We start from the raw sequence: 23,768 nt of genomic DNA, 5'->3' as shown, positions 1-23,768 counted from the left end.
CTTAGGATATAGTATTGCAAATGATCACATTTTTTCTCTTCTTTCCAAATATGAAGTAGTTTTATTTCTTTATAACTTTTTATTTTGAAAAATAATGCACATTACAAATAGTAACCAAACTCGAGGTCTCAAGTTTCATTCTTGAAAATATCTAACAACTTAAATCCATATTTCTCATTTAATTCTGAATATATGAGCAAATGTGAATGCATGTTACTCAACTGATCTTTCCGAAAAGCAAAGCTTTTAAGACAGTTTCTTGCTTGATATATTCAGTGACTCCACAGCCAGGATAAAGGCCAACCTCTTTTAACAAAGTTCACAAGACATTTCAATGTGGCCCATTTACTCTCCTCTCCATCTTTGTTTCTTGTCATTCCTACTTTCAAACCCTGTACTGCAGTCATATTGAACATCTTCCATGTCTCTTAAATTGTCAAGAATACTCTCTTTAGCTTGAGGGATTTTACACCTGTTCCTTCTATCTGGAGCATACATGTTATCATACTTGGCGTAATCATCTGTTTACTTAACCTTTTCTCCCACACCAGACTGTAAGCTCTTTGAGGACATGGATCCTATGCTATATTATATTCCAAGCACATAGCACAGTACATAATACCGAGTGAGCACTCAAGGAAGTAGTGTGAATTCACCAAAACAAAACTTGCATATATGCATTGAAGAACTATTTTCCTAAGAATACAATCCTTTATGCCTACCTGTCTCTTAACTCGTATAATATAGAAATGTTATGAATATAACATATGAATCCTACAACCCGATGCTCTATGATGAAGTTGTGTGATCAGGGCAATGCCAGGTGTCTCTGACTATAACCAGCAAGTAGTTATGAGTCACAGGCACAAAACGCCTTTGATTCTGGGGAAAGACAACGGATTACTCAGCTAAATAATTTCTACCCAACTTATTTACCCAGTATGTTTGCAGTATAATTAAAATAAAGCCTCAGAATTTTGCTATTTCTAGGCATACCATCCTGATTTATACGGGCACTGCAACTCAGTCTACATATTTCCTACAAATACACTATTACAAAAGAAGTAAAACGGATATTTTGGTCCTGGGAACGTGAATCAAGTCTCTCTTCTAACAAAAAGAATTATAGGATTCTTTCAGAAATTTTGAGCAGTTTAATAGGAGATGTTAAGAATTTTCAGCACTCAATTCCAAGAACATACTATCCTTGATACAGAAACCATGCTTACAAAATGAAGACAGCAATTCTTATATACTTTCTGTGGTTCCTTCTGAGACATTGGTTTTTTTTACATAGGGATTTTTGGTAAATAATTGAAGAATTATTCCCATAATGAGAAGTAACATTTCTTTACAAATGACATGGGGGAAATGCTCATGAAATAATACTAAGTGAAAAACGTAGGGTATAAATTAGTATAGAATTTGCTTTAAAATAATCTAGTGTGTGATACAGATAAAATAAGACTGGCCATATGTTAATATTTAATGAAACTGGGTGATAGCTACATGTGGTTTTATTATACTCTTCTCTTACTTTTATCTATATTTGAAAAATTCTATAGTAAGTTTTTTTAAAAAAATCAAATTAAATCCTAGCATGTACTGCTATAAATATAACATCCAGATTATGCTAAGTACTAAGAAAAGTGTCCTACAACATCTTAAATTTTATTCAAAACAGAACATTTAAAGATGGAATCTACTGGGTGACAAAAGATGTACAGGTAGTCCCCAACTTAAGACATATTCAAGTTACAATAAACAGCACTTATGACAGTCTGTTTTATTTTATTTTTTTTCATACTTCTCATCATTGGTAATATGTACTACAATTTTGTAACATAATTTGCTGATATTGTCATTCTCAGATGTTCAATGTTATGATTTATAAAGATACTGATAATAAAAGGCAATAATAATGGAAACTAAAAAAAAAAAAAAAATGAGGTGTCTTAGTCATCTAGTGCTGCTACAACAGAAATACCACAAGTGGATAGCTTTAACAAAGAGAAATTTATTTTCTCACAGTCTAGTAGGCTAGAAGACCAAATTCTGGGTGTCAGCTCCAGGGGAAGGCTTTCTCTCACTGTTGGCTCTGGAAGAAGGTCTTTCTTGTCAATCTCCCCCTGGACTAGGAGCTTCTCCGCACAGGAACCCCCAGCCCAAAGGACGCCCTTTCTTGGTGGTATGAGGTCTCTCTCTCTATTTGCTTCCCTTTCCTTTTTATCTCTTGAGAGATAAAAGGTGGTACAGGCCACTAACGGATGTGACCTAGGCAAGGGTGGTGTTACAACCCCACCTTAATCCTCTTTAACATAAAATTAAAATCACAAAATAGAGGACAACCACGCAATCCTCAGAATCATGGCCGAACCAAGTCAATACACATTTCTGGGGGACACAATTCAATCATGACATGAGGTATTCAACTTAACGTCAGAACAAACTTATAACAGAATTGTCGGAACAGATCCTATATATTCTCTGTTGCAAGAAATAGCTGAAATCACTAGGGATTTTTAACTTTGAAAAGGAAGGGGAGGAGGCAGAGAGATGATTTCAAGTAACTGAAGAATTGAATTGAGCATTAATTGTCTTTTTTTTATCTCATAGGGCTTTTGAGAAGATTAAATAAAATACTGTTTTATGTTATGAGATGAGATGGGAAAACAGACAGGCCAAGATCATTCTGGGCCTGGTGGGCCATGGTAAGCAGAATGTATTTCTCAGAAAGTCAATGTATTGATACATTACAAAATATCCTTAACTGAAAAGACTGAAATGAAAAGCATCAAATGAGATTAATATGCATGGAACTGCTTTGTCAGCAATAAGGATAAACTCTTACTGAGTTGTCATATGGAAGCAAGAAAGCTCACATCCTAGTATTTACTACTGATAATTTTGTAGTTTGGGTAGATTCCTGTAAAGCAATTAATAGAACTGGTTGTTCAGAGCCAGAGGCCACAAAGTGGTTCTTTCATTAAGAAAATGTTTTAAAGATTACTCTGACACTAAAAAGTTAATTATTTCTTACAAATGAACAATCAGTTGTAAGCATACTCATGCTTTCTTTATTCTTCAAATTAATTTTGTAAAGCAGACTCTCTTGGATCTGTTGTTGTTGTCAGTTGCCATGGAATCAATTCTAACTCACGGCAACCTCATGTGTACAGAGTAGAACTGCTCCATAGGCCTTTCAAGGCTGTGAACTTTCAGAAGCAGGCCTGTCTTCCAAGGCACCTCTGGGTGGGTTCAAACCAGTTAACCATTTGTACCACCCAGGGACTTCCTCTTGAATCTAGATTCCTATTGGTGCTAGATTTACCATCTACAGAACTAAAATTCAAAAAGGAACCAGAAGCATCATCTGAGCCCCACTGTGCAAACTACCACGAGTTTTGTCTCTCTCAAGTCAGGGAACACAAACCTGTGCAATCTCCTCAGTTTTCCTTAATTTCTCCTCCCAGGTCACCGTCATTTCCTGAATTAGCTTCTCTGATTCTTCCAGTCGTTCTTTTAACTCTGGAGACTTCATTGCCTACAGGCAAAATATTTACATCATGAAATATCTGTACGATACCCTAAAAAAAAGAATTAACTAAATCTAAAAGGACATAAGTCACAATCTGCCTTATATCAGCTCTACAGCACATTGAGGTCTTTGATCTACCTAAGATAAAAAAATGGATTGGCATTGATTCACAGCATCTAGATTAATTTCAAGCTATCCAACCTAAGCATGAAAAGAAGACATCGGTTTTTCCTTTTCCTCCAATCTATTATGAAGGAGTGATTTTACTTATGGAGCTAAAAACATAAAGCTATTAACAGCTTATTTTAAAAATCCCAATAGCTCATATGTCTAGACTCTTATACATTGTTCACTGTAGTCTTTACTGATGACTTGAGGTATTCAACTATATAACCTAAATTTGCACGACACCAAATTGGATGGTGTTGTTAATATCAGGAAGATAGACACAAAATACCAAAGAATGCTGACGAATTTAAATTATTACTATAGAACAGGATAAAATTCAACAGGCAAAAATAAAAGCTAATGTTGCAAACAGAATACGAGGAGAAATTCACTTAAGTACAAGTGAGCGATTTGAATTTGTTTATATCATCAAAACTTTTATTCCATTTAGGTAATATACTTGCAGGTAGGCATGAAACAGTAAAGATCAGTAGCACTTCAAAAGAAACTAATGAGAACTTGACAGCTATAATTTTTGTCATCAGAAGACATACAGTTAAATATAAGAAGTTAAAGAAAAGAGAAGGAAAGGGGGTCTGGGAGGGAAAAGTCATCCAAGGCCACCGAGAAAGAAGCAACACTCTTCCTGCATAATCTCCTCCAAAACAAACAACAGAAAAAGTCAAAATATCACAGTTATGAAGAAGAAAAAATAATAGAGTAATACACCGACTACAGTTAAGAATCATTTTGGAATTGAAGAAATTTTAAAATTAGGATGACTGGAAAAAATTACTAGTTTCTCTGGATCTCAATTTTTTTTTCTGGAAAATGAAGACAATACAATTTATTGCACTGAATTAGATATAAGAATGAATAATGCAGTATACATGAAAACAATTTTGTTTATGCTAAAAAGTTATTCAGATTTTAATTATTATAATCACATCCAACAACTGCTATTTTGCAAGCATTTATGAAACGTGCCTAATCTGGGCATGGACTATAAGCATCAGAAATCTGAAAAACAGATGATTAGTATGGACCAGGAAACCCTGGTGGTGTAGTGGTTAAGTACTACGGCTGCTAACCAAGAGGTCAGCAGTTCAAATCTGCCAGGTGCTCCTTGGAAACTCTATGGGGCAGTTCTACTCCGTCCTATAGGGTCGTTATGAGTCGAAATCGACTCAATGGCAGTGGGTTTTTTTAGTGGGTTAGTATGGACCAAGTGACAGGGGAAAGCTTCATAAAGGATGTGAGATTTAAACATGTTTCCTAGGACAGAAAGAATTCAGATGGAGAAAGACACAAAGTATACTAATAGGTCAATACCCTAATGGAACATGGAGAAGTGCTGGTCAATATCTGGAAACAAGGTAGGGCTAAGTTATAGAGAAATTTTTTTTTTTTTTAATGTGCTTTAAAGTGTAAGTTTACAAATCAAGTCAGTCTCTCATACAAAAATTCATATACAGCTTGCTATATATTCCTAATTGCTCTCCCCCTCATGAGACAGCCCGCTCCTTCCCTCTACTCTCCCTTTTCGTGTCCACCCTGCCAGCTTCTGATCCCCTCTGCCCTATCATCTCCCCTCCAGACAGGAGATGCCAACATAGTCTCAAGTGTCTACTTGATCCAAGAAGCTCATTCTTCACCAGCATCTTTTTCTATCCCATTGTCCAGTCCAATTCCTGTCTGAAGAGTTGCCTTTGGGAATGGTTCCTGTCTTGGGCTAATAGAAGTTCTGGAGCCCATGACCACCAGGGTCCTTCTAGTATCTGTCAGACCATTCAGTCTGGTCTTTTTACGAGAATTTGGGGTCTGCATCCCACTACTCTCCTGCTCCCTCAGGGGTTCTGTGTTGTGTTCCCTGTCAGGGCAGTCATTGGTTGTAGCCGGGCACCATCTAGTTCTTCTGGTCTCAGGCTGATGTAGTCTCTGGTTTATGTGGCCCTTTATGTCTCTTGGGCTTGGAATTACCTCATGTCCTTGGTGTTCTTCATTCTCCTTAGATCTAGATGGGTTGAGATCAATTGATGCATCTTAGATGGCTGCTTGCTAGCTTTTAAGACCCCAGATGCCACTCTCCAAAGTAGGATGCAGAATGTTTTCTTAACAGATTTTATTATGCCAATTGACTTAGATGTCCCCTGAAACCATGGTCCCCAAACCTCTACCCCTGCTACACTGGCCTTTGAAGTATTCAGTTTATTCCAGAATCTTATTTGCTTTTGGTTTAGTCCAACTGTGCTGACCTCGCCTGTATTGGCTGTTGTCTTTCCCTTCACCTAAAATAGTTCTTATCTACTACTTAATTAGTGAAAGCCCCCCTCCCTCCCTCCCCCCTCTCGTAACCATCAAAGAATATTCTCTTCTCTTTTTAAACTATTTCTCGAGTTCTTGTAATAGTCGTCTTATACAATATTTGTCCTTTTGCAAATGACTACTTTCACTCAGCATAGTGCCTTCCAGGTTCCTCCATGTTATCAAATGTTTCACAAATTCATCACTGTTCTTTATCGATAGGTAGTATTCCATTGTGTGAATACACCATAATTTATTTATCCATTCATCCATTGATGGGCACCTTGGTTGTTTCCATCTTTCTGCTATTGTAAACAGTGCTACAATGAACATGGGCATGCATATATCTGTTCGTGTAAAGGCTCTTATTTCTCTAGGATATATTCCAAGGAATGGATTACCGGATTGTATGGTAGTTCTATTTCTAGCTTTTTAAGGAAGCGCCAAATCGATTTCCAAAGTGGTTGTACCATTTTACATTCCCCCCAGCAGTGTATAAGTGTTCCATTCTCTCCACAACCTCTCCAACATTTATTATTTCATGTTTTTTGGATTAATGCTGGCTTGTTGGAGTGAGATGGAACCTCACTGTAATTTTGATTTGCATTATCAAGAAATTTTAAAGCAGCCAATGAAGTCATACAGTAGTAGTAAAGAGCAGAAAAACAATGAAAATGGTATTTTGAAACTATTTGGTATCAGAATGGAAGCTACACTGTACTTAGAAAAGCAAGCTGTATACAGATGGTGAAAAGCAAATATTACATTTTTGGAACACTTGTGGAATTTAATTGGGTCGGGGGGTGATGGAGTAGACAGTGCTAAAAGCAACAAAAAATAACCTCTCTAAGAAACTTCAGTCCTGGCAACAGAATGAACTAGGGCAAGAACATTAAAAGTTTTACATAACCAGATAATACAGAAATTAATTTCAATAAAGATATAAGATTATCAAAAACTGGAAGCAACAAAGATGTCCTTCAATGGGTGAATAAACTGTGAGACATTCATACAAGGAAATATTATTCAGAGATTAAAAAAAAAAAACAAGCTATCAATCCATGAAAAAACATAGAGGAACTATAAATGCATACTGCTAAGTGAAAGAAGCCAGTCTGAAAAGGCTACATACTGGAACCATGTAATATTCTAAAAAAGAAATAACTATAGAGATAATAAAAAGGTCAGTGTTTGCCAGGGTTTCATGGGGGGGCGGGCAGTGGAGGGATGAATTAGGTACAATACAGGGGGATATTTAGGGCAGTGAAACTATTCTGCATGATAATGTAATGGTGAACACAAAACATTACGGATTTGTTAAAATCCTTAAAATAGTACTGAGTAAACCCTAATGTAAACTACATACATCAGCAAGTATTAATACATCAATATTGGTTCATCAGCTGTTATATATACATTCATTACACACCAATGCGAGATGTTAATAAGAGGGGAAACTGGGTATATGGGGGGTAGACATGTGGGAACTCACGGTACTCTCTGCTCAATATTTCTGTATACCTAAAACTGCTGTAAAAAATAAGGCTCATTAATAAAGATATAAATATTCTCCATTGTAAAATTTATCTTTTTTCCATTAATGACAAAGAAACATCAAATCTTCTAAATGCCTATTTTCAGTGCTTCTGAAACTGAATAATTCGGACACAAGTAGATTTAAATAGAAGAACAAAATTTTCACTTTGGGGATGAAATAATTTTAACACAAGTTCAAAATTATATAAATACTGGTTACAGTACATGGCAATTTATATCAGTAGCATAATAATTCTGCCTGTGGGAACAACTTAATTTCATTGTCATAAGTTATTAGATAATTTGCTGAAAGAGCTCTTAAACCAAGCTATACATATAAATTTTTAACATAACTAAAATAAGGAGAAAGAAAAGCCTTGTTCCACGAAGAAAAAAACAAAATCCATAAAATAAACTAGAGAATGAGGAAATGAGTATTTATGTTTAGTTGTTTTGGTGAGATAAAGACACCAAAGAGACAAAGGGAAGAATCAGAGAAATAACAGCACACATTCTCTACAAAGAGATCCTGTAATGGATCTCCGAGACTTTCATTATATTTTAAAACTAAAATGACTTGCAAAAATTGATAACAAATAGCTCAACTGTTTATATACGGAAGCTAAAGGCAAAAATCTAGATCCTGACTATGACCAAGGAAAGCTGCATTCTAAATATATGCAATATTGTGGTTTTATACTATGTCAATTCTAAAATGATTACAGTTAGAAAGTAGAAAGATGAACTGCTTAAATAAAAAGTAGTTCTTTTTATTACTTTATTTTTCTACATATTATACTAATGTCCATAAAGGATTCAACTCATAATTCACCACAGGACACCCCAGCATTCAGTTATTGATTTAAGGTTTTGGTGGTGGTTGCTGCTGTAGTTGGTCGGAGAAGAAACGCATTTAAGGTCATCTTGCTCTTTACTTTTAGTTAAATATTATTACATTTACAAAAACATACTTATAATTGCTGTTATATTATTTACTATAAATATGTTATAATATTAGGATAATCAAAGGCATAAACTGGGCTTTGAGTTTTCATATATTTGTTTTAGAACATGGACAAAGCTTTATAAAATAGGTAGAAGCTTATTTCAACAAACGGGATATCAAATTACCAAGTTATAGCACATCTTGTATACTGATGAGTTACACTGAACACAGTATGTCTTGAAAATTTGCTTCAAAAATTGCATATACAAGAATTTTTGTTTGAAACAGTAGAAAAAAAGCAACCTAAATATTTAATAATAGAAAATTTATAAATTATTGATGTATATCCATAAAATGAAGTACTGTATAACTGTGTAAAAAGCTTTGCAGATGCTGATTTAGCGACATGGAAAGTTGTTTATGAAAAACAAGTTATAAAACATATATAAATATCTTATTTCATTATAGAAACAGAAAAAATCTGTAAAGATAAACATACTTATTTCCCACCTTTGAAATTACCCCATATAAACTAAGTTAGACATAAGGACCAATATGATTTAGGAATAAGAAGGACACATATCCTTCCTAAGGCTTTTTTCATCCAAGTTTTAAAAGTTGCTTCTGAACAAACAATGTCATAATAAAAAATTTTTCAAAAGGAAAAAAGAACGTCAGTCAATCATAAGGATTAAAAGATTATTGGGCTTCAATACTACAGTGATTTCTATCACCATCAGTGAGATAAAAGGAAAAAAATAATTAAAATATAACAACCAGAACATAACATTTATCAAGTATTTTATTTAAGAAGCCCTGGTGGCACAGTGAGGAGTCCTGCTGGCACAGAGGTTAAGTATTCTGCAGCTAACCGAAAGGTCAACGGTTTGAACCCACGAGCCGCTTCACGGGAGAAAGATGTGGCAGTCTGCTTCTGTAAAGATTTACATCCTTGGAAACCCTATAGGGTAGTTCTACTTTGTCTTATAGGGTCACTATGAGTTGGAATTAGCTATGAGTTTGATTTTCATTGGAGGCTCACTGGTTAACAGTGCTCAGCTGCTAACCAAAAGGTTGATGGTTTGAACCCACCAGCAGCTCCACTGATCGGCTACTGTAAAGATTACAGCCTTGGAAACCCTATGGAGAAGTTCTACTCTGTCCTATCGGGTCACTACAGGTCAACTCAATGGCAACAGGTTTGGTGGTTTGGGTTTGTTGTTGTTGTTGTTAGGTGCCATCGAGTCAGTTCTGACTCATAGCGACCCTATGCACGACAGAATGAAACACTGTCCAGTCCTGCGCCATCCTTACAGTCATTGTTATGCTTGAGCTCATTGTCGCAGCCACTGTGTCAATCCACCTTGTTGAGGGTCTTTCTCTTTTCTGCTGACCCTGTACTCTCCCAAGCATGACATCCTTCTCCAGGGACTGATCCCTGCTGACAACATGTCCCAAGTATGTAAGACGCAGTCTCACCATCCTTGCCTGTAATGAGCATTCTGGCCGCACTTCTTCCAAGACAGATTTGTTCGTTCTTTTGGCAGTCCACGGTATATTCAACATTCTTCGCCAACACCACAATTCAAAGGCGTCAACTCTTCTTCAGTCTTCCTTATTCTCTGTCCAGCTTTCACATGCATATGACGTGACTGCAAATACCATGGCCTGGGTCAGGCGCACCTTAGTCTTCAGGGTGACATATTTGCTCTTCAACACTTTGAAGAGGTCCTTTGCAGCAGATCTGCCCAATGCAATGCAACTTTTGATTTCCTGACTGCTGCTGCCATGGCTGTTGATTGTGGATCCAAGTAAAATGAAATCCTTGACAACTTCAATCTTTTCTCCATTTATCATGATGTTGCTCATTGGTCCAGTTGTGAGGATTTTTGTTTTTTGCTATGAGTCGGAATCAACGCGACGGCAGTGGGTTGGTTTTTGTGGGTTTATGTTGAGGTGTAATCTATACTGAAGGCTGTGGTCTTTGATCTTCATTAGTAAGGGCTTCAAGTCCTCTTCAATTTCAGTAAGCAAGGTTGTGTCATCTGCATAACGCAGGTTGTTAATGAGTCCTCCTCCAATCCTGAAGCCCTGTTCTTCTTCATATAGTCCAGCTTCTCATATTATTTGTTCAGCATACAGATTAAATAGGTATGGTGAAAGAAGACAACCCTGACACACACCTTTCCTGACTTTAAACCAATCAGATCAAGAGATTTTGGTTTAGGCGCATATTATCTCATGTATTTCTTAACCTGTTAGAAAAGTACAATTATTATCCTCAAATGAGGTTCCTGGAGATAAGAAACCAGCCTACACTAAGAAGTAGAGCTGGAATTTAAAGCTGGGTCTCTGGTCACGAACATGGCACAGGACCAGGCAACATTTCATTCTGTATACATAAGGTTGTCATGAGTCAGAGCTGACTCAACAACAAGAACAATTATGATTCTAAGCCTGTGCCCTTACTCATTTGCTATAGAAATACAGACTTCTCAAACAACCAAAAAGATCTGGCTGCTGACTACACCTGGGGACCAGAAAAAACGGTATTCAAAATTAGGCATCTGAAGATGTCTGGTATTTGATATTTGCTTGAAAATAATCCAGGGTTGGGGGTGAGAGATTCCATGGAAGTGGAGTAGAGAGGTATAGAACAAACAAGAGTTCACTGAATATTGATAATTGTTGAAGCTTGAGTAATGAGTTCTTCATGAATGTTCATCACATTATTTTCTCTACTTTTTTATATAGGGTTGAATATTTCTATATTGAACTTTTGCTTTATTTTATGCAAGACATTTCTTTTAAACTGTAAATGTTTAAGGTTAACTCTTATAATTATTAAACTATATGTAGCCAAGTGTCTGGCATATGGAAAGTATGCTTTATACGTATCTGCTGAGTAAGTGAGTCATCTATGTTGTTGTTGTTAGGTACCACTGAGTCAGCTCCAACTCATAGCTCATAGCGACCCCGTGTATAATAGAACAAAACACTGTCCAGTCCTACACCATCCTCACCATCATTGCTGTGTTTGAGCCCATTGCTGCAACCACTGTGTCAATCCATCTCTTCGAGGGTCTTCCTCTTTTTCACTGACCCTCTACTTTACCAAGCATGATGTCCTTGTCAAGGGATTCATCCCTCCTGATAACATGTCCGAAGTATTTAAGTCTTGCCGCCCTCACTTCTAAGGAGCATTCTGGCTGTACTTCCAAGACAAATCTGTTCACTCTTCTGGCAGTGCACGGTACATTCTATATTCTTCACCAACACCATAATTCAAAGGCATCAATTCTTCTTCAGTCTTCCTTATTCATTGTCCAGCTTTTGCATGCATATGAGGCAATTGAAAATACCATGACCTGAGTCAGGCGTACCTTAGTTCTCAAAGGGACATCTGAGTGATTTATACATTCACAAATTATTTCATATTTAGCAAAAGAACCTTGGTAACATAATCAAGGTAACTGTCTTGACTGTCTTGTCTATAATTTTCTTGACCATATATTGAGGAGGACCTACTACCAGAAAAAAGATTAAGAGAAAGAAAAGGCTATGGTCGCAGTCCCAGAAATGAGTCCTATAGTTCTGGATCACTGTGGGAGTAGAAATGCTAATTAAAGCAGGAATCCCAAATCCGGTATTTATTCCACTTTTGGCAAGATGATGGGCATTTAGACATTACAGAATATACAGAAGAGAGCTTAAAAACAGTACTACTAAATAGACAGGTACTTCTACTGTAATGTTTTTTTCAAAATGGTAATTAACGCACAACATGAAAAAGCTGAAATAATAAGGTTTCTGAGTCCTCCTTAAGCTTTCCTTTCTAACTTCTACAGATTAACAAATCAGAAATAAAATAAAAATCTGTTTGATTCCTGTGCCAATTATTCCATGTCCACGCTACACTACTTTCTGTACTAAAACTAAATTGTATACACTTCGTTTCAAGTTTCTCTCTCATTCTCTTCTCGATTTTATTATAACTATGTCTTAGTTATCTAGTGCTGCTATAACAGAAATACAAGTGGATGCCTTTAACAAAGAGAAATTTATTTTCTCACAGACTAGTAGGCAGGGCATCAGCTCCAGGGGAAGGCTTTCTCTCTCCGTCAGCTCTGGAGGAAGGTCCTTGTCATCAATCTTCCCCTGGACTAGGAGCTTCTCCATACAGGAACCCTGGGTCCAAAGGACATGCTCTGCTACTGGCACTGCTTTCTTGGTGGTATGAGGTCCCCACTTTCTGTTTGCTTCCCTCTCCTTTTTATCTCTTGAGAGGTAAAATGTGATGAAGGCCACACTCCAGGGAAATTCCCTTTACACTGGATCAGGGATGTGACCTGGGTAAAGGGTTGCACTGCCCCCTAATCCTCTTTAACATAAAATCATAATCACAAAATGGAGGACAACCACACAATACTGGGAATCATGGCCTAACCAAGGTGACACATATTTTTGGGGAACACAGTTCTGTCCATGATACCTCTTCTCTCTTGTCTGCTGCCTATACTGTGGACAAAAATTTTCTATTTCCTTTATTCTTTCCTCCTGTTCAATCTTTTAACAACTGTAAAAACTCTCCAAATTTCAAATATGACAACCCATCTATCTTCCTTTACTCTCTCAAATTTCACTTATTATGGGAAATTCAAAAAGTCTAAGTGGAATATTCATTATCACCTGAAGCTAAGGAAAAGTTCTAGTTTTACTAGATTTTTCCAGAATCATAATTCATTGCTCAGCTGTGTCTTATACCTCTGCTTTGGTTAGTTGTTCTCGGAGTTTTTCTACTTCTTCCCGAAGATCCCGGATAATACGTGCATTAGGATCCTCATTCACTACAGCATGGTTAACAATGTTCTTGGCTCGATCAGCATACCGTAGAGTTGAAAGCGTTTCATCATAGTTATCAGCTGCTGGGCTCACAGTTGCTACCATGGCTGTCTTGCTGTTACCCCCAAGACTGTCCTATAGGGTAAAAAAAATTGAGTAGCATTTTAGAGTAGGAAGAAAACCTAATACGAGAAAATTTAACTCAGAAATGGTAAAACAGCTTCCCAACTCAAATTCACATTTAAGGACAAATGTAGGACTAAAAAGGGGAGGTACACTCACTCCCAGTCCTGTGTTGTTTGTTCTATGCCAAGCTACTTTTCTAAAAAAGGGAGTTTTGAGTTTTTGAGAAAGGACAGGTAAATAAAAGTAAGCCTACATTTTTTTTCAGTTTAATAAAATTAATTCTAAATCAATTTTCCCTCTTTTAATAGGCAACATGGTACCAGAAATCAGCAGGCTACTCAGAATAAAAAAGGACGATATCTTAAGTGCCTACAAAACCTTTGTTAGGGGAATTGAACATCATGATATTGTTTAATATCTGATAGAGGAGTAATTACCTATAATCTCTTCCATACACTTATATACTTGGGGTCTATGAAATCTAATTAATGGCACAGAAGGTGCTGCTGTTAAAAAGTATCAAGCACCTTGCAAATTTTTAAAGCCTAAGATACATTTATAGTCTTATAAAACAAAAGATATGCTGAAGATACAGACAGTCCCCAACTTATGACATATTCAAGTTATGACAAAACACACTTAGGACCATTCATTTTCTCCCCATATATCATATCATTAGTAATAGGTACTACATACAACGTTGCAGCGCGTAATTTGCTGATGTTACCATTCTCAGATGTTCACTTGCAGATGCTCAATTTTAGGACTGACTGTTCAAAACTTTATAGTTTTCTAAGCTATATCAGGGACTTCAGTTGCTTGAAAATATGGACTGAAAACTGATCGTTTTGCTAAAGTCGATAGGCAAATTCGGGAAGCAGTGAGATGTTACCGTGAAAAATACGAAGAACAAAAGAAAAGAGACATACAGACAACTCTAATTTTCTGAGTGGAAACACCACCCCCATCCGCAAGGATAATCCAGATGATCCAGAACTTTCCAAAAGTGGAGTTATTACTGCAACTGACAAAATGTCGTCATCATCCAACTCTTCTTCATCTTTGGAGTAAATTTTTATGATTTTTGTTTTTTTTTTATATGTATATATGTATTAAAATATATCTGTAAGTTTGTATGTAATGTTTCCTACCCCCAAAGACAAATGAACATTGGATTTAATGATAATAAAAGGCAATAATGGAAAAAATGAGGTATTCAACTTCTGTCAGATCCAACTTATGATGGAGTCATCGGAATGGAATCCCATCTTAAGTCAGATACTATCTGTACTTCATTTTATTCCCTCTCACAGTACTTAAAAAACTAAAACAGGTTTTCTGGTCTAAACAATCACTGTTAAAGTTCAGACAAGAGCACTGGAAAAAGTACTCCTTATCTTCATTGTAGTAAAAGTGATATGTACACTGAAATGGTTTTTGGAATTAAATTGCAACAAATTGAAAGTAAAAAAAAAACCTTCACTTGCAAACATTAAAAAGAACTAGACATAGCTCAGAGTTATAAAAGTAGGCTTACAGAAGCCTTAAGAGAAATCACCACACTAAGACAGAGGTCCCCAGGCTGCAGAAAATTCCACTGCCTTAAGTAGCTTGCTTGCATGCCCCATAGCTTTACATTAGAATCCTGGTTCCTTTGCTTGGCATGCTCCTTAACTTTACATTAAAATCCTGGTTCCCTTCTCCTTAACTGCTGCCCCAAAACTAGAGGAAATTGGCAAAAACTGGTTTAGGCGTCATGTTGACATTCAGGATAACGTTTTGGCTCATTAAGTACCTCATGCATAGTAACCTCCCTGCCTATGGGTGGAGTTGAATCACCATTTTCTGAACATATGATGCATGAAGTTACATATAAACTGCATTGTGCCTGTGTAGTACGATTAAGAATGTTGCTGATATAACTTGTATGAACTTTCTACTTGTAAACCCGTTAAAAGTAACCTTTCCCCTCACCCTTGCTGAGCAGTCTTGGTGGTGGCAGCCCCGACTGTTTCCTTTCCTTGAGCAATGAAATAAAAGCACCTTTCTACTCTTCCACCTCGGTCTCTCATTTATTGGCTGAGACAAGTCATGCCAAGCAGAACCTGGGGTTTCCCCCCAGTAATGTTTCTCTCGAGCCAGCCAGGAGTCATCTGCTTGGTTCCAGAGGCAGATCAGACTATAGACTGGCCCCAACATCTGGCACCACCAGATTTTTCCTGGAGATCATGGAGCAGCCCTGGAAGCCGATCCACCTCAGACCCAATGGTGACTCCACTGGAGACATGAAACACACCTCGGCTATTAGGTAAGTAGCAGAGTTAAGTCCTAGACAGGGCCTTAGAAGAGTCCCAACAAGCAGGAAGAATTAACCATTGAGGGGATTAAAGGCTCTAGGTATCTGGGTTTATTTGGTAAATAATGGGGTAATTCCTAGGTAAGGCCTTAGGGGAGTTCCAAGAAGTGGAAAGAATTGGCCATCGAGGGTGTGAAAGGCTCTAAAACCAAACCACACCCACTGTTGTCAAGTCGATTCTGACTCATAGTGACCTTATATGACAGAGTAGAACTGCCCTATAGAGTTTCCAAGGAGCACCTGGTGGACTGGAACTGCCGGCCTTTTGGTTAGCCACCATAGCACTTAACCACTATGCCACCAGGGTGTCCAAAACCAAACCCATTGCCAACGAGTCGATTCCAAGTCATAGTGACCCTATAGGACAGAGTAGAACCTCCCCATAGGGATTCCAAGGAGTGCCTGGTGGATTCTAACTGCTGACCCTTTGGTTAACAGCCAAACTCTTAACCACTACATCATCAGGGTTTTAAGAATCCAGGTATCAGTTATTAGACTGGTGCACTGAATTAGGTTGTGTGAGTGTGTAAGGTGTGTGTGTATCCAGAGGATGGGGGACATTCAAGGGATCCCCAGTTGCAGCCCCTTGGGATGCATCCTTACGAACTGGAAATATTTTGGGCCAAGCCCCATGATAAAGAAGAAAATTTTTTCCCTTTGCAACACTACCTGGCCACAAAGTAAACTGGCATATAGAGAAGAATGGTCAAAGAATGGGTCCCTAAATTAAAAGACCATCCTTCAGTTAGACTTTTTCTGTAGTTGCCAGGGGAAGTGGGATGAAAAGCATTATGTGGAAGCTTTCATGACTCTGTATTGGAACAAGGGATTAGAGAAGAAATGTAAAATTCTAGTCCAGGAAGGGGCTGGCAGATCATAACTGCCAGTCCTCCCCTCTAACCCCAAAGAAGAGTCCTTGTTGCCCTTGCCTGCCATGTCGGCACCATTATCACCACTCCCTTATGCTTCTGTTCTTGGAGAAGTGGCTGTGCCACCAACGATTCCCACCACTAAACCCTCTCAGTCCCTATATTCACCCCTCCTAGCCCTTCTGCCTCAGCATCGGGCTCATCGCCCCATACACAGAGCAGAACAGCATTTGGGTGCCCAAATTCATTCATTAGAGAGAACAAAAGTAACACAAAGGTAGCCAATTGTCAAGACAGCCATAGCACAGCTGAGCCCAGGGCCATGCATCCTCTCTGACAAGTCTCGGCAGGAGACACTGGCATGGTCTGAGTCCACCAACCTTTGTCAACAAGTGATCTTTATAACTGGAAAAACCATTGCCCCAGGTATTGGGAAGACCTTAAGAGAATGCAGGATATTTTTGCCTCCATCTTCTGCACTCATAACCCTAATTGGGGAGATTGTCAGGTACTGCTAGGTGTGCTCCTGACCTCAGAAGAAAGGCGCATGGTCCTAGAAAAGGCTAGGGCTGAGGCCGACAGATGCCATGAAGTGCAGGCAATAAATCAGCTGGGGGCAAGGACTTTCCCCATGGGAAACACTGGCTGTGATCAGACTAAGGTCGAGGGATGGACCCACCTTGTTTATCACAGGGAGTGCCTTTTCAGAAGAAAAGAGTGCCTAAAGAACAAAACCTTGGCAAATTATATGGGATCAAACAAGAACCAACTGAAGACCTGTCTAAGTTTCTGAAAAGAATTTATGAGGCTTTTAGACAGTTCACAGACATGGACCCTGAGAGTCCTGAAAACACTCACATGGTGAATATGATTTTTATCAGGCAGAGTGCCCCGGATACACAGAGAATGCTCCAAAAAGTTGAAGGAGCTGTGGAGTGGGGACTCTCATGACTTGCTCAGCTTGCCTACTAGGTATATTGCAGTCGGGACCAGGTACAGGAAAAGAAAAAAATCACTGATCAGAAGAATCAGGCCACATTCCTGGCTGCCATCTTGTGGGGAACTGACCCATCTTCTGGTGGCCCAAGAAAAGGAGGGGCCCTGAGGAGAGAGGGAGGTGAGAGGCCTCAATCCCCATTAAGCTAAGACCAGTGTGCCTGGTGCAAGGAGAAAGGACACTGGAAGAGACAGTGCCCTAAGTTCCTACCGAGAGGTAAGAAAGAACTTGGGGCTGCCCAGTGCCCCATGATGCTGATGGGGAAGACTCGGACTGAGGACTGGAGGCGAATCCTTTACTTGAGCCTCTGGATATAGTAAAGGTGACAGGGGAACTTGTATGGTTTCTAGTGGATACTGGAGCAACCCACTCTGTCCTGACTTAGAAAAAAGACAGCCCCGACGAAATAAACTTTGTCTGTCGTGAGAGTCTCAGGTAAGAGGAAGAACCCTTCCTTCCTCCAGCCTTTAACCTGCTCCATACAAGGGAAGTCATTAACACATTCTTTTCTCTACATGCCCGACTTCCCACTTCCTTGCTAGTAAGAGCCTTGTGCAAACTTTAGGCACAATTTCATTTGATAAAGGGTCTGTACAGATGCAGATACCACCAGAGAATGGATGACGACTGCAGATGGCCCTTACCACTGAGTCACCCACCTATTATAGCACAGAAGGACACTAGCAGGGATTGGGTAGGGCCAGACATCAAGGATGCAGTGGTCCTGTGGATATGGGCCAACAAGCTGCCAGGATGCACCAAAAATGTTCCCCCGGTGGCAGTCAAGCTCCTACCTGGCATTGTTCCCTCCTGACTTAAGCAATACTCCATCTGTGTGGAGGCCCAACAGGCACTGGGAAAAATCATCACTTGATACCTGAAACATGGACTGCTCAGGCTATGTCAGTCACAGTTCAACACCCTCATCCTGTCAGTGAAGAAGAAAAATGGAGAATACCAGTTTGTTCAGGATCTGCAAGTCGTCAACTGGGTAACAGTCACTGTCCATGCTGTAGCTCCCAAATCGTATACCCTGCTGGCAACCTTGTCATCCACCTTTTCCTGATTCCCTGTGCTAGACCTGAAGGATGCCTTCTTTTGCATCTGAGTGGAGGGGAAAAGTCAGGAAATCTTCACCTTTGAGTAGGAGGACCCAGGAACAGGACAGAAACAGCCGTTCTGCTGGCAAGACCTCCCACAGGGCTTTAAAAACCATCCTACTCTTTTTTGGATCAGCTTTGGCCCAAGAACTGAGACAAATGACCCTGACCAATGGTGTTCTCCTCCAATGTGTGGAAAACCTACTCATCACTAGTTACAGTGAGTACAACTCAGTCCAGAACACCACAGAAGTTTTAAACTTACTGGGAAATGCAGGGTATCAGGTCTCGGAAGAAAAAGCTCAGGTCAACCAAAAGGAGGTGGTTTATCTGGGTTTTAAGATCAGACACAGAGAGGGAGAACTCCTCCCTCCTCAAAAAGACACTGTCTGCAGATTGGCACCCCTACCAACCGGAAACAGCTCCAAGGTTTTTTAGCAATTAACCATGAACAGGGTGATGTGGTTATTCCTAGGAATCGCCCTGTGCGTAAATGCTGAATGGGATTTCAATGTTCTAAATAGGTTACACCAGGTAGTTGTAAACCTTTCTACATGAGGTAACAATTGCTGGATTTCTTCACACTCCCCTTTATATGTAGCGCACAATCCCTGCACCTCTCCATCTAACTTACTGGCTAAAAGAAGGGAGGGCACAATTAACAAGTGAAAACAAAACCTAGGCAGAGTCCAATACACCACTGTGAGGTCTGACTATCCAGCAGCTTGGTGCATATAGTGGCATCCTACCCATAATACTTCTACAGTAAGAGAGTGGCCACAATGCAATATACCCAGGTCTATGCTAACTAAACATGGACTAAACTCAATACCAATCTCTCTTTTAAATGGGACAGCACTAGCCACCAGAAAAACTCAGGCACAACAAAATGCAACCAACTGTCATGGACCGAATTGTGTACCACAAAAATAAGCACATCAAGGCTAGGCCATGATTCCCATTATTGTGTGAATGTCCACCATTTTGTCATATGATGTGATTTTCCATTGTGTTGTAAATTCTGCCTCTATGATGATAATGGGAGGGGAGAATAGGTGGCAGTTATGTTAATGAGGCAGGACTCAATCTATGAGGTTGGATTGTGTCTTGAGCCAATTTCTTTTGGGATACAAAAAAGAGAAGTGAGCAGAGAGACAGGGGGACCTCATAACACCAAGTAAGCAGTGCCAGTAGCAGAGCATGTCCTTTGGACCTGGGGTTCCTGCACGGAGAAGCGCCTAGTCCAGGGGAAGATTGATGACAAGGACCTTCCTCTAGAGCCGACAGAGAGAGAAAGCCTTCCCCTGGGGGTGACACCCTGAATTTGAACTTCTAGGCTACTTTACTGTGAGGAAATAAATTTTTTAAAGCCATCCTCTCGTGTTATTTTTGTTGTAACAGCACTAGATAACTAAGACACCAACCAGAGCATTATAAAAGCAGTCTTCCAATTTCCCCCTAAGGCCTACTCATTAAGACACCAAGGACTTTATTGGCTGTGTGAGTATTCAGCCTATAAGACATGGCTAGCTAATCATACTGGCACACGTATGCAGGGTTGGATATGGGCGGGAGGCATACATTTACTCCCCCAGAAGAGGTTTTGTATTCCACCAGAAGCATCCATACGTTTAAAAGAGAAACTATAGATATTACTAACAGTGCTTGGGAAAAAGGCACAGAGGTTGCTACTACCAATGCCTGGGGTTGGGAAAGCTTATGATGACATTCGTACCCTATGCTAGTTCATAAAGAATGTATCTCTGTCATTTCAGACAGTAGCCAGTACCGCCAAAAGCTTGACCCAGACTTTGTAGTCTGAAATAGACTCCATGGAAATCACAGTTCAACAAAATTGAGTTACCGTAGATCTAATGTTACCTTCTTACGTAGGAGTCTGTATATATATCAGTGCTAGCTGCTATTCTTTAGTTAATGCATCTGGACAGATTGAACATAACCAAGAAAAGTTGAGTTCAGTAGTTAGACAAATATAAGGAGATTACACAACCACCGAACAATTAATGATGCCTTCGGGTACTCATTTTAACTGGATGGAATCACAGTTACCCAACCTAGGATGGTTAAAATCGTTGGTAGGTTTTATAGTGTTAATAACGATCATAGGCATATGCTCCTGCTGTTACAAACAACGTATCCCTTCCTGTATCTCCTGGCTCAAAAGGCCAACTGTTCAAACCTACGTCCAGTATCTGCCCCCTCCCCTAAGAACATGCCAGACAATTCCCATCGGGCTATAGTTCAGAATGAACACTGGTCCTGAATGATCAACGCCCAAAAAAGAAAAGGATGGAGTAAGACAGAGGTCCCCAGACTGTGGAAAATTCCACTGACTCAAGCAGCTTGTTTGAAAGGCCCCATGGGTTTACATTAGAATCCTGGTTCCTTTGCCTGGCATACCCTGTAGCTTTACATTAGAAACCTGGTTCCTCTGTTCAGGACGCTCCATAACTTTCCATTAAAATCTTGGTTCCCTGCTGCCCCCAAACTAGAGGAAATACGTAGAAACTGGTTTAGGCACCCTGTTGACATTCAGGATAAACTTTTAGCTCATTAAATACCTCATGCCTCTGGGTGGAGCATAACCACTATTTTCTGAACATATGATGCATGAAGTTATACGTAAACCCCACTGGGCCTGCATAGTATGATTAAGAATGTTGCTGATGTAACTTGCATGAACTCCGTATTTCTAAACCCCTTAAAAGTAACCTTTTCGAGAGGCGGGACCAAGATGGCTGACTAGGTAGACGCTACCTCGGATCCCTCTTGCAACAAAGACTCAGAAAAACAACTGAATCGATCACAAACATGACAATCTAAGAACCCTGACCATCAAACACAGATCTAAAGAGTTGACCTGAGTGACAGGTGAGCGAAAAGCTACACCCTGAACCAGCGACCGCTTCTGGAACCCACAACTCGCTCCACAGCCTTGAGCTCTCACGGTTCCCTGGTGCCAAGTGGCGGGGCTGATAGCGGCTTGCTGAGGCAGGACAGGCACGGGACACAGCCCTAACCCCTAGCCCCCTGGAGTAACCTCCGTAGAGACTCAGCCAGGGTAAGCAGGCTGCACACTAACGGAGCTAATGAGAGAACGAACGAGCAACCACGGGGAAGCAGCAACTGTTTCCGGAGCCAGGAGCCAGATTCCCAGTCAGAAAACGTTGGCGCCGGGTTTGGGACTGGGCGGAGGGGAGCTGAGCATGGCATCCTGAGACGGCGCAAACACAGGACGCAGCCCTAGCCCCCTGAAGTGACCTCAGGGGAAGCCCAGACAGTGCACACAGGCAGCGCAGCAACCCAGATGACAGGAGGAGAAGTCACCGGAAGGCAGCGACTGGTTTTGGAACGAATGCAGCATCCCAGCCGGAGAACCCTGGCACTGGACTATGGCCCGGGAGCAGAGGAACTGACCACGGCTTCTGAGACAGCACAAGCACAGGACTCCGGCCTGACTCCCGGGGGCAATCTCGACCCAGCCAACGCACACAGGCTACCCGCCCCTCAGAATCTCAGATAAAACAGTCCTCAAAAAGCAAGATAAGTAACTTTGTCTATATTCCTGGGAGCTACTCTCTTCTATCTATCTGATCCCTCCCCTCCCCTTCCCAGGCAGCTTCATTAACATTGGAATTTCCTGGGCCAGAGAGTGAAGTGCTCTGTGGTTTTTTCTTTGTTTGTTTCTTTTCTCTTTTCCTAACACATTCTCCTGGCCTGAGAGAAGCAGCTACAAAAAACCCAGGGACCAAGAATCCTTCCCTGACTTCCCAAAATTGGACTAAAAATACAGAACCAGCTCCAGCCAAGCATATGACATCCACAGACTTGGGCTTTCATCCATACAGGGAACAAGGTGCCTATTATAATGCAAAGGCAATTCTGATAGGGATCTGACTATAATTGTTTTAGCGGATTACCGGGAAGACAAGTTTCCCAGGTCTGATACCTCTACCTATAAAAGAGAGCCCTCACTGACCCACAACGGGGAACTGAGGGCTGAAGCTCCATCCAAACCACGTAACCTCCCGCCATAGGGGTCTGCGGGTAGTGACACCTACCAATCTGTAGAGGTAGAGGCGTTGGGTGCCTAAGGTGCAGCTGCAGAGCCCACCCACCAAAGTGCTTTAGGAATAGAGACACACCTACCTCACTGGCACTTGGGGGAAACCTGCCAGCATCCTGCCCCCCTGGGGTGTGACCCCCTGCTCCTACTAGAATCTGGTGCACACAACTAGCACCACTACTCCTCTAAGCGAATAGGTGACAGTCTATTCCACACACTTGGTGACCCAAAATCAGATTCTACTCAAGAATAGTGAATGGACTCTTAGGCTTATATTTCTGGTAATGGCCCAAACCAGCTGGTGAGAGGACATAAGTGATTCAAAGGATACAACAATCAAGACAGCACAATCTAGTAGCCCATCTACGTACATTGAAAGAAAACAAAACAAGACTCAGTGAGCAAATATAAAATAAATCATTACAATATCTTATAGATGGCTCGGAGACAGCAGTCGATATCAAACCATATAAAGAAGCAGACCATGATTGCTTCTGCAACTCCCCAAATTAAAGAATCAAAATCTTTCCCAAATGAAGATACAATCCTGGAATTGCCACATGCAGAATATAAAAAACTAATTTACAGAATGCTTCAAGCCATCAGAGATGACCTCAAAAATGAAATAAGGCAATCTACAGAAAAACCCAAGGAACACACTAATAAAGCAGTTCAAGAAATCAAAAAGATTATTCAAAAACATAGTGGAAAAAATAATAAGTTCCAAGAATGCATACAGCGACAGCATTCAGAAATCCAAAAGATTAACAGTAAAATTACAGAATTAGACAACTCAATAGGAAGTCAGACGAGCAGAATCGAGGAATTGGAATGCAGAGTGGGGGACATGGAGGATAAAGCAATTGACACCAATACAGTTGAAGAAAAATCAGATAAAA

General features: G+C 40.0%; 1 protein-coding gene across 10 annotated transcripts in view; it reads right to left on the bottom strand.

The window, feature by feature from the left end:
• KIF13B (kinesin family member 13B) overlaps positions 1–23,768 on the bottom strand; it is a 353,402-nt gene that overhangs the window by 182,904 nt on the left and 146,730 nt on the right. For all 10 annotated transcript variants that reach the window (XR_010318524.1, XR_010318525.1, XR_010318526.1 and 7 more), the window contains 2 exons: positions 13,257–13,469; positions 3,434–3,544 (listed from right to left, as the gene is read on the bottom strand). Coding sequence is in view for 7 of the 10 variants with exons in the window: in XM_064271888.1 (XP_064127958.1) it covers positions 3,434–3,544; positions 13,257–13,469 (324 nt within the window). In the remaining 3 variants the exon portion in view is untranslated. The remainder of the gene's footprint in view (positions 1–3,433; positions 3,545–13,256; positions 13,470–23,768) is intronic.

The sequence above is a fragment of the Loxodonta africana genome, chromosome 19 (genome assembly GCF_030014295.1).
Source record: "Loxodonta africana isolate mLoxAfr1 chromosome 19, mLoxAfr1.hap2, whole genome shotgun sequence".
In the NCBI taxonomy this organism is placed as follows: domain Eukaryota; kingdom Metazoa; phylum Chordata; class Mammalia; order Proboscidea; family Elephantidae; genus Loxodonta; species Loxodonta africana.
This window is presented reverse-complemented; position numbering and strand designations above follow the sequence as displayed.